The sequence below is a fragment of the Triturus cristatus genome, chromosome 4_2 (genome assembly GCF_964204655.1).
Source record: "Triturus cristatus chromosome 4_2, aTriCri1.1, whole genome shotgun sequence".
Taxonomy (NCBI): domain Eukaryota; kingdom Metazoa; phylum Chordata; class Amphibia; order Caudata; family Salamandridae; genus Triturus; species Triturus cristatus.
The window spans coordinates 499,352,876-499,365,289 of record NC_140586.1 but is presented as its reverse complement, the minus strand read 5'-3'; the positions used below and the strand labels follow the sequence as shown (position 1 = coordinate 499,365,289).

The window sequence follows — 12,414 nt, the reverse complement described above, 5'->3', positions numbered from 1 at the left end:
CTGCAATTCTAAAATACTTAAGCCTGATAGGGAGAACAGGAGAGGACCGAAGAAAAATTGTTAATGATAATAACAACAATAATAATAGTAGCACAAATCTCCATAACACAGTTTTTGCAGTTTGAAAGCACTGTATATAAAAGGTGTTTCGCCTGGTCTTGCTGTATTGGAAGGTAGTTGTGTTGGGCAAAGGCAGCTTACATCTTGCCTTTATTGACCTGAAACCAGCTTTCAACCTAGTTCCCAGGGACCTGCTTTGGCAGGTCCTTCGGGACATGGGTATGCCTCTGGAACTTTTAGAGCCACTCATTAGGTTGCACGAGGATAACTTTGCCTGTGTAAGGTGGGGAAACCAGGGCCAAAACACTGAGCCATTTAAAATCAGGCAGGGGGTGCGCCAAGGGTGCATCCTGGCCCCCACCCTCTTCTCCCTATATGTAAATCAGGTGGCTGATCTCTTGTGGTCTACCTCGGCTGATGCCCCATCGCTGGCTAATCATAAAAGAGCTACTTTGTTGTGTGCAGACGACACTCTTTTAGTGTCCAAAACCCCCATGGGCTTACAGAAACTTTTAAATTGCTTTAAGAACTTTTGTGACGAGAGGGGTTTGGTCATCAACACAACTAAAACTAAGTTGATGATGTTAAATCCTCACAAATTCTTTAAGGGTAACTTGGTTCTTGATAATGTCCCGCTCAAACGAGTGAGCTCCTTTGATTATTTGGGAATTACGTTATCTGAGGGAATGATATGGAATAAACATCTAGAGAGGGCATCTCTGAAATTCTCCCAGTTAACTGCGGCCCTGCGACGGGAGCATTGTCTCTCGTATTCTAGGCTTATAGCCCCTGCACTGAAGCTGTATAGCTGCAAGGTAGTAAGCAGTGCACTCTATGGAGCCGAACTGTGGGGCACTATAAATGTTAACATCCTCTCAATAATAGAAAATAAGTTTCTTAGAAGCCTATTATCACTCCCTCAGAGCACTCCCCTCCTTCCCTTGAAACTCGATATGGGTTTCAAGTCTATCAATGATATGGTGAGCCTACGCCCCTTGCTTTTTTGGCACAGATTAGTTACAACTCCAGAACTGATGTCCTATGCAGCTGCTTTTAATGAAGTTTCGGCCCTGGACACAAACCATAAAATTGGGTGGATCAACTATATAAATACCATCCGGGCGGACATAGGTGTGCCTAAGGAGCTAGAAGGTCACCTTCCCACATACTCTAGGGATATACTAAAACTACAGTTTTGGGCTTGGGTAGAACAGAAGAATGTTATGAATACACGACATGGCTGCTTAACTGACTTGTTCTTTGATATTAAATCTAGCAGCTGGTTAGAAAGCTTCCTTGATTTAATAAAAGTGCCAGAAGATAGGAAATGATATACTCAATTTTGACACGGTTGTCTTCCCATCAATGCTTTTACTAATACCTGGAGGACAAATATATCACAGCCCAAGGGCTGTCCTTCTTGCCCTTGTCCTAAAGAAACAATAGGCCATGTATTTTTTGCGTGCCCCGCCTACGCCAGACCCAGAAGGAACTGGCTTATCCCGGTATGTAGACACCTAGGGACACATAGTCATAAAGAAGCCCTACGCATTCTGAAGTCAGATGTGAGACCATTTTTTTGTTTGTGCAACGGCAAAATGTTTGGGTAAATTATGGTCCATTAGAAGGAGGGCCCTATCGACTTTATTGACTTGAAGGAAGTAAATGAATTAAAACCCAAATGATTTGAACAGATGGGCGTGTATTTTGCACTAGCACTTGGATTGTAAATATTTGGATTGCTTGCCTTTTAAATTTTGATGTTAGGACGCATCTTTTAACTATTGAAATATGCTTATATTTGCACTATGTACATATTGTATCTTTGTGATAAGCTTTTTATCCTAATTTTTATCTCTTTTAAAACTATCAAGAGCCTGTATAGGAAGTATTTTAATCTACAGTACCTTGTATTCTGATTATTGACATGCAAGACCTATGTGCTTTTTTTCTTTTATGGTACTGTAAAACCAAAATAAAGACTTTTGATGATTGATAAAAGGTGTTGTTAGTGCCCAATTTCATATTCACTGTTTCCCAACATTAAAAGATTGAAGGCTGAGATGGCCTTTCCACAAATCGACATGTGATTTTAGGGTCACAGCAGATATCAGTGGCAAGTGTTTAACTCCCTGAAACTTCTTGTGAGCTACTTCTGATATTTCTAGTTCTCCAAACAAAGGTGCATAGGCTTCTGTAATATTTTTTCTTATGTCTGTAAGATGCACAATGTTGTTATTCAAAAGCACACTTGAGGTCATAACGGTCTACAAAGAGTGTGGCGGAGCATCTGAAACTTTAAGAAAGAGACTAGTGGTGCTAAACAGGGAAAAGCAGAGTACTAAGTAGTCAAAAAGAGTCTTTTAAATTCAGTGCAGAATTTCCATGATTAATTCTATTTTTAGTCTAGATATATTTCTGTTATATAGTCACTTGAAATTAATACTTTCTTAAGTTTCTACATAATCAATCATAATGAATCAAAGTGGGTGACGAGCTTTCTAACTCACCTCACAATCAAGGTTTAGGGCTTTTGAGGTACAGTAAGTTAAAGGTTTCTGTATATAACAGTTTAGAATGGAGCAATGCAAAGCAGGCTTGTGAAATTCATCCACGAGCAGAAGGAAAGTTTGTTCCTTGCAGCCATCGATGCACAGAGAACCCTCTCTACCAAGCTGCAACTTTGTGCATCACGAGTCCTCAGCACCGATGTGATGTATTTTAATCAATAAATATCTTGAAAGAGACCAATAACCACTTTGGTAGTGGCAGATTCAATCTTAAACCCCAATATAACAGATTCTTATGGAGCTCTGGCTAGAGAACGTAAGATAAGCCCTTCCCTAAAACATTTAAAGTCCACTCATAGATGGAACATTGTTAAGGGTGTACATGCAATATTTTCAGCTTTATGAATGGTTCTTTGTGAGGCACACAAGCATTATGCAAGAGCTGTTGGTTATTGCTATTGAACCATTAGCATATATCATCTCCTCCTATGTGTAAGCATTTCTGGAATTTGCTTGCTATGCACAATATAGCAGTGCATGACGCAACTATGGAGTTGCGGACATAAGCAGTGGCGTAACGAAACTTGAGGGGGCCCCCTGCAAAGTCCACTGAGGGGGGCCCCATCCATAGCCCATCATCTAGCAATTTTGCTGAGAGAGCCCCTGGAGCTCGAGGGCCACCCCGCATGGGGGGCTGTGGGGACTTATGTTATGCCAATGGACATAAGTAAGAATTAGCTAATGCCAGATCCACCAAAGGGCAACTTTGAATTGATACTCTTTTAGTTGTAATGGCTAACCCATAGAGTCACTGATTACTTGCAGTTCCAGGACTGCAAATGGCCTTAATAAGACATTCAGGACCTACAAAAAACACATAAATAAATTGGTAGTGCACACCATATTTTTTCAATAAACCTACAATATATTTGCTGTTCACACACAAACAATTTAAGCATTGTTGATTGTATTTTTCTTCGTTGAAAAAAGTAGAGTTTGTTTTTGAGAAATTATTTTTTTCTTATGATGATTCTACATTTTTCAATATTCTAGTGTTCCAAAATGGCAGCAGATGTACTTCAAAAGTAGTTGTATGTCAGAATATCATTATCAAAAACATAATCTGACAGAAATGTTGTGTATTAAACATGGTATACAAAAAACATCACCCAATAGAACGTAGATTTGCTATTATTAATTGCGAAGTGACAATATTTTTGTAAATTATATTTAACACTAAATGGTGCTCTGTTCACAAAGCACACAAAAAAAATCCTGGAAAAGTACAGGGGGTGATAACGGCTCTGCGTAAGTGTACTTTCAGGCTTTGTTTTCAAAACATTCCAGGAAATACGCCCAGAAATCTGTGACAAATGCAGATTTCCAGTGGTATTCCCGGGAATGTCATGTGACGTTTTTAAAAGGCACCTATTTCCCGTAGTGGAAAAACCCACAAATGAGGCATGAAGCCTCCTGTGCAAAAAAAATGTTCGTCTCTGTGGAGACATTTTTCTCATGGAAAAAGACCTTTGCCAACACCACAACAAAATCAGGCAGGTGATCTAGTCCCTTCCCATCCTGGAAGGGGTAAACCTTTACCATTTCCAAGGTGGGAAGAGGAAGGGGAGGTGTTTGAAAATACAAACACACATGTTTTTGACTGTTTCCAAACTTCAACGGCAAACCATGTCTTGGAACAGCTATTTCCAACCCCTTTAGTGGAATTTACAGATGTGGATTTCTCTGCACTCATTGAAAAATCTACACTTGTAAATGCATATATGCCCACCAGGAATTCCGTTCCAAATTCCCGGCAGGTGAAAAAAGATCCATTCTGTCTTAAACTAATGTTTAAGGATAAATTTACCTTTGAGGGTACTCGGGGGGTAGCTATTGTTCAGCGTTGTACACATGAGATAGTGTAGTACGTACTCCTGCCCTGTGTGGCTGGAAGGAGGAACAGTGAGCAACAGAGAGGGCAGAGAGAGCAGGAGATCCTCAACCCTCCTAAATCCTCACTGACACCAAAGACCATATCCTCCAATATCAACCAAGGCGGCCTGCTCTGTGGAATGGAGTCACTTTAGAAGGGATGTTTGTTCTATAGACACTTGATCTCTGGAGATGTCTAGAGGGTCTGAATGATGGAGCAGTTTCCCCTTACCATACGCTGCCTTGAGTGCCACCTTACTTGTGCTTCAAGATTCCTGCACCCTATATCTGCTGTGCTGTGTTCCATCCCTCTTTGGATCACTGCTTATTAACTTTCTTTGCGAGCACTTACACATGCCTCGTTCACACATTTACATCTTCCATACTTGGGCTATCCATTGGTGTTGCTAACCCATTCCCATGGTGCCTCATGTTGCCTCCCCAGGCCTCTACTGTCCAGTCCCACCCTCAGAACTCTGGTGTGCTTGGTCGCTGATTGTCTCTTTCTGCCTGTTGCCGATTCTTGTCTGTGATGCACCCCACTGTCCTCCCTTACTCATTAATGTGAATTGCATTGCTATTACCCATGACTGTCTGTTTTCTGATCTTAAAGGCCTCTTCTTGCCTACCTTTGAGCTCTTGACCTGACAAAGTTGTATTGAAGTTGCTCTGAACTTGAAATGATTATTCAATATACACTTCCCATTTACTTTGACAAAAATGAGGAGGAGCAAGCAGTAGTCACATGTACAGCAAAAGTTCTTGAGTTGAGTTGGTGTGCTTGCAACTGAATGAGCGTTTGTAGTATGTTTTCTTTTCTGAGTGCATGTCATGTTGTTTCATTGTTTTCTGTCAGTACATAGACTCCCGTGCAACATGAGAAAACTAGACCTATTTATTGCCTTTGTCAATGCAGCTCAGTCCCTGGATTTACAAACTGCACAATTTCATAACTTCGGTTTCAACATGCACTCACAGGCTCTTATTATCCTTCTAGTGCTACCTTGAGTTGTTTCCATGTGTCTTCCGACCGACGACACAAGATGTCCCATCATCAACCTAAAGCATGTCTTTACCAGATAACTAGCACCATCTTGAACCCTTAATGCATGCCCAATCTCAACAAAGCAAAATGTAGAATCAACCTTGTTGTAGAAGTGAAGAAACTAGTAATTTGTTTTTTATGCACACCTTCATACCACCTGCCTCTTTAAATAAAAGACATTATTATTACCCACTCCGTGTACTCAATTTACCAATGTTTGGGAGGATGAAGGGCAGTGTTGGCCTTGCTGGGATTGGTACTCGTGATCTGCCGATCACCTGTGTTGTCCTCCATTATTAGCAAGCTTTCACCTCATGAGCTATCCTAGCTGTCTAAGAGCTTTAAAGAAAACATATCACTACTGCACACGCATGGTACTCAATGTACCGACCTTCAGGAGAAAGGGACAAAATCTAATTAATTTATCAAAATACTGTTAATTGCTTCAACATTTTGCATAGTTGAGTGCACACTGAATGGAAACATTGAAATGCAAACGTCATCTTATCTCGGGCGATAGATCCACCCTTCTTTCTTAGGGCTGGCTAAGAAAGGCCAGGCTGCAGGCACTTTACCTGTTTCCGAAGATTTATATGGCGGGAGGTCCTCGGCATTCAGCCTGGCTGGCCTCTTGTACAAAGGCCTCTGCTTGTGCAGCTGCAGATGGTGCTCCGAGGAATGCGAGGAATCCAGCAGATTTATCTCACTCGAAGGAGCCGTCTGCGCGTCCCCCGCGCTCTCGGGGGCAGGAGACGGGCGGCCCGCGGCGTGCCCCGGCCCTTTCATACGATCCCTGCCAGACACCTTCTGAGGATGGATGGGGTGAACGTCAGACTTCGCGGCGTTGATCGCCGAGGGGCAGTGCCCTCGGCGCAGGTCGGGCTCGTCGTCTTCGGGGATAGGGTTGTACCAGATCTCCCCTTCGTCGTCTGCGTCGTTCTCCTCGCTGAGGTTCCAGGTGCACTTGCTCAGAGTCACGGGGCTTGAGATGGCGCCGGGCGCAGCTGTGGTGGCGCGCGCCTGGGGTCTGACGGGACTTTGGAGGTCTGGAGGTGATCGGGCAGTTATCGGAAGTTTCGGGGACTCCGAACAAATTACGGCAGGGGTCTGAGCGACACGTCCAGGGGCGTTATCAAAGAAGTCAAAACCATCTTTAGGAGGTGGGGACTGCGTACTCTGCTGCAGCCAGTTGCGCTTTTTTGACACCGTGATGCTGTTCTTGTGTTGTCTCTGCTCATTGACCTCCGCGACCTTCAGATCTTCTCTAAAGACAGACGATGCGTGCGCGTTTTCAATGAGATCTATTAAAACAAAAACGCATAATTACTGTTGGAAGTTATTGTGAGAGTTGCATGGTTGATACAAAAGTAGAATTTACCCAGGCAGTTCTTGTATTAAAAACTCCCAAGTGTTAATGAATACGTTTGTTCTTGGTTATAATCAGCAATAACAAGTGCAGTGCTGTCGAGTGTGGTAGGTAGCAGGGGTGTGACAGGCCCCATTGCAAGCAAGGAAAATTATAAATTAGTCTAGAGAGAAGCCTTTATTTTTTTAATACTATCACTGGCTTACATATAAATTAACCGGAATGACAAATGGCCAATGATGTCATAGCAATAACAGACCGTGAGTTATACAAATGCCAATAGCATAAATGATTATTTTTTTAAATCTGAAGACAGGTGTATCAGGGTTCTCTTTTCTAAGACTTAAAACACAAGCCCACATCTGCATTTCTTGTAATTACTTTTTTTTCTGTGCATCCAAATAATACATTAAAACGTAGAAGTGGAGTTGCACAGGAATGGAGTGGAGTGCAGCGGCGTAGAGTACAGTGGCATAGCGTAGAGTGGAGTGGAGAAGAGTAGAGTGGGGTAGAATAGTACAGTTGTTGGTATATAAAAAATATTTTAAAAAAAATAAAGCGTCACTAGAGATGCAGACAGGGTGAAAGCAACATAAACAATAAGCTTGATGCCTGTGTTAAAAGAAGGAAAGCACATTGCACATCCAGGAATAATGCCAAAACACCTATAGAATAATATAAATAGTATGGTGCAAAACGATGAGGAAGAACAAAAACGCTGAAGAATACATGTACTTGGTCTATGCTCCAGGGAGGAGTAAACATAAGAAAGAAGGGAAGCTACAGGAGCTAAGAAATGGAAAGATTGCAAATGAGAGTGACAACGAAAACAACTAATGGTGTGCTGGGAGCGGGTTGTAAGCCCACTGAATTGTAAACAAGAGAGTAGAAGTAGAGTGGCATGGAGTAGAGTGGCATAGAGTAGAAGGGCACAGAGTAGAGTGGCACAGAGTACAGTGGCGCAGAGTAGAGTGGGTTGGAGTACAGGGGCATGGAGTAGAGTGAAGTATCGAGAGTAGAGTGGAGTGGCGTAGAGTTGAGTGGTGTAGAGTGGAGTGGTACAGAGTGTGGTGGTGCAGAGTGGAGTGGCGCAGAGTGACTCTGTGTAAAGTTGAGTGGCGCAGAGTGGCGTAGAGTAGAGTGGAAAGGAGCAGGAGCAGAGTGGAGTAGAGGGACAAAGTGGAGTAGAATGGCATAGAGTGAAGTGGCATAGAGTGGGGTGGAGTAGTGTGGTGTGGAGAAGAGTGGAGCTAAGTGTTGTATAATTGAGTGGCGTGGAGTGGCGGGCGTGCAGTAGAGTGGCATACAGTAGAGTAGCAGACTAGAGTGGCATACAACAGAATAGCATAGAGTGGTGTAGAGGAGAGTGGTGTATAATAGAATGGCAGACAGTGGAGTGGCTTATTGTTAAGTTGAGTGGCACAGAGTAGAGTGGGGTGGCATAAAGTAGAGTGGTCTAGAGTAGAGTGGTGTGGAGTGGCATAGAGAGGAGTGGTGTAGAGTGCCGTAGAATGGAGAGGAGTAGAGTAGAGTGGAGTGGCATAGAGCAGTACAATTGTGGGTGTAAGTAACTAAAGCTTCAATAGAGACAACAGATATGGTGAGAGCAGCATAAATCAGCTGTTTGCCTTTAATAAAAATAGGAAAACACATTGCACATCTAGGAATAATATTGAAACACTTATAAATTCATAAAAATAGTGTATTGCAAAATGATGAAGAAGAACAAAGATGAGGAAGAACTCATGTACTTGGTCCACGCACCAAGGCGGAGCAAACATATGAAAAGAAGGGAAACCTACTGGAACTAAGCATTCTAAAGATTGCAAAGGAAAGTGACAGCAAAAACAAGTAATGGTAAGCTGTGGGCGGGTTGTAAGCTCACTGAATTGTAAACAATATGTGTCGCAGCACAGTTCATGTGCTGTGTATGTGAGACCTAAAAAGAGAGCCAGGACAGCAGCACCAACCTGAAGGCATACTGAGGACCACAGTGAGTTCATTATAATTCACCAAGCTCACTCACTGCACTACAAGTACAGGTATCTATGTGTTCCATCAGAAAGAAATACTACACGCAACTCCCACATATACATGGTTTTTATGCAATCCCTCAAACGAAAACTAAATAAAAAAAAATTAAGAATCCCTTCAGTGCAGCCTTACCCCATGGCACAGATTTCTGCACTACTGTAGACACACTTCCTCCAGGAACACTGCCTGTACAGTCTGAAAAATCCAAGATATGCAGCCATTCATCCCAGAAAAGAGGTTGGCCTTCGTGTATGAGATGGCAGCGGCAGCTAGTAAAATATGAAAGTAGTGGGGCAATAAGCCCACAAAATGAACATACTTTTCCAGCCGCTTGACCACTGTGATTCGAGGAGTTTGAAAACGCCGATCTCTCTTTTCTCTACGTACTCCAGTACAGTTTGTGCCTCCTTCTGTGTGGTGCCGACAAAGTGCTGTAACGGACAAAAACATAGCCAGCCAATCCCAATGCTGATTTCGTGCTCTGTATTTCAACACAAAGCTTGAAAGCAGCATCGGTATTGGCTGGGCAGCTCAACCTAGCGCTCCCTTCGAGTACAGGGGAACTGGGTCTCTGTTCCCATAGCGCTCTCATACAGCACAGATTCAGAGGGCAAATGTGCACATGTTAGATTGGCTGCATTGAAGCTAACAGCCAATCGGACAAGCCCACTTCATGGCGACCATCAGGAGGATGCATGATGTCACATGGTGCTCTGTAACAGGGCCACGCCTCCGCCCCTGACAATACTGCACGTACAGTTGCCTGTCCTGAAGGTACGGATCATTATAATTAATGCTGCAGTGTGTGACGGCTTACATTGTGTGAGGGTCAACGTCCCTAACGCTCCTTAAGAGGACCCGCCGCACGAGATGGTAACACCAACAATGTCAAGTGACGAAAATATGGGCCTTTCCTTCTCCTAAAATGCTTTAACTTTGCAAGTCACAACTGACTTTATAAAACCTGGAAATCTAGGGTAATGTTAGATCAAATATACAAACATATTCAAGAGAGCTTAAAATAAGAAATATGGTATGATAAAAAAAATCTATTGCCAATTAATACTGATTATTGCAACATTTATAATAGAAATCCTTCAAAACAAAAAAAGGAAGACAAATTGAAGATGCTCATAACTAAACTCATGAGAGCTATCATATTGACACATAAAAAACAAAAATCAGTGAATCTTTGGGGCAAAATTAAACGATGTTGCACAGAAGGCATCATATAAAAACATGCTTACCCAGTCATTAAGCAAGAACAACAGTTGATGGACAGAATGCAGAACAATGTCATACATTCACCCCAGTACAGAGATCTGGGCCTAAATCCATCGTTTTTTTGCTCACCATACCATTTCAGTTTGAACCCAGCCATATGCTAATCAGTCTTGACCCTGTGCCTCATGGGAACAGTCCAGCCCGAACTGCCAAGCCAGGTCCTCCCTGGACTGGAAACAAGCATCCTAGGACCGGTTTCGGGGTTCCACCCCTCTTCAGCCAGGATAGCTTGATTCCAGTGACATGGAGAGCAAGGGACCCACGTCTGGGCATACCTTTGCAAAATTATTTAAAGGGGTTCAGAGTTTCTGCACCTAGATTATCCTAGTGTGCCAACAAGGGACACAATTTTAGCAGCTAGAAAATCTGGCCGGTAAAACCACATAGGGAAAGGGCTGCAGTGCAGACCCAACCTAGTTTCCAATTACCCGCCGACCCCCAGCCCGGCATGTAATGTTCACCTCACCAGAGAGCATCTTTTGATTTCCTCTCCGACATTTCCCACCCACGCAGTTCTCCTGCAGCTATTTACCACCTGCTCAGAAAAGCAAAATAAATAAGGACATTTATTTTTAAGAAGTCATTTGTGATCAGCTTCTAATACTTTATGTATGCACGGATTGTGCCTCAATAATTCTTTCCTGCCCCTGCCCAATATGTAGCCCTTTCTCCCTCTGCTAATAGGGCCCACAAAAAGCGAGCTCTTAGAGTTTTACACTAAAGTACAGGCTTTCATCTTGCCTCACTGACTGATGCGACAGTAAGTGCACACGATCTCCAATAATGCGTGGTGGTTCTATTGCTCGGCTGTACACTTTCTATTCTGATTCTTAAAGACCACGCAACAGCGGCGGCTCCTCCACTATGGCAGAGGAGCGTCACTCCCCCACCCCCCTCCAGCAGCCTTAAAACCTGAAAAATAAAGCGATAAGGTTTATTATAATTTTATTTTTCACGTTCTAAGGGCCGTGTCTTGGGGGCGGGGTAATCACGGGGCAGTCACGGAAGGGAGTGATGGGCACTGCTGTCAGTGCGCATGTGGGTTTGGCTGGCAGTCTTAGGCCGGCCAAACCAACATGCGCACTGAGATGTCTCCAACCTGAGCAGCGTCGCCGGGTTGGAGACAGCAGGCACAGGCTCCCAGTCTCTCTGGGAGCACAAATCCAGGACGCCCAGGCCAATCCTGACGCTGCTCTCATGCTGCATGAGAGCAGTGTCTGGATTGGCCACAGGGGAGTCTGAGACCCTGTGCTGCAGTGGAGGAAAGGAGCAGAAGAGCAGCAATGCAGCGGGTGGCAGGTACGTTTTTTTTCTCGTCATCTACCCCCTTTGCCCTGACAAAAGCTGCTACTGCTATGCAATATTACACCATTACACCAGCTTCTTTTATACAGAAAATGGAAGGTGTCCAAACTTTGTAAAGGCAAACCTATAGCTTGTCGGCTAAAACCTTTCTGTACACCCTTCACAGACTCTGGGTGATCTAACTTCTTTGACAAAATCAAGCACAACCACAACTATGTTGAGCCCACACTGAATACAAACAGCTGCATCAATCAAAATGTATTAACTTAAGATTAAGGAGCATAAAAAAGGCAAACAGAACGACTCATGCTGTGTGCTCCATCCTTTTTTGGCTTCACATTGGATCCATCGAGGGGCAACCAGTAACAGCAACCATCTTGCCAGAATCACATTAGCCAAACCTTAATCAATGAGCACAAAGGAAACACTTGCTCGGAACGTTGTTAATACCTCTTTGGTGGCAATTGTTGGGCCCATCAATATTAAGTATCTCTGATTAAAAAGAAAGTAGGAATATCAAAAATTGAAAATGAATAGAAGTAGTCTCTTCAGTGTGTAGACTGTAAAAAAAAATTAGGAATGTCAATTATCAAGATCTGAAAGCACTATCTTGCACCATGTCAAAATCTGTTCTTTTCACCTCTGTATACCTCACTGCACATGCAGCTCTGAAAACTTCCACGATTCAGCTACAAAGTTCATCACGAACATACCTTTGTTACTTAGAAAAGTGCAATTTTTCTACAAGGTAGATTTTCAGGGATTCCATTAACAAAAACTGGGTCCCACCTCAGTACCCCTACAGTTATAAGTACCTGGATTATAATGAGATATAGAACCTGGAAATTGATTTTCTAGAAGGCAAGGTGGTCTAGGTA

General features: G+C 43.1%; 1 protein-coding gene across 1 annotated transcript in view; it reads right to left on the bottom strand.

The window, feature by feature from the left end:
- The window catches only part of SYDE2 (synapse defective Rho GTPase homolog 2), a 168,686-nt gene that overhangs the window by 131,374 nt on the left and 24,898 nt on the right, over positions 1 to 12,414 (bottom strand). Inside the window, exon 2 of the mRNA XM_085602076.1 lies at positions 6,123 to 6,848. Within this exon, the coding sequence (XP_085458202.1) occupies positions 6,123 to 6,848 (726 nt within the window). The remainder of the gene's footprint in view (positions 1 to 6,122; positions 6,849 to 12,414) is intronic.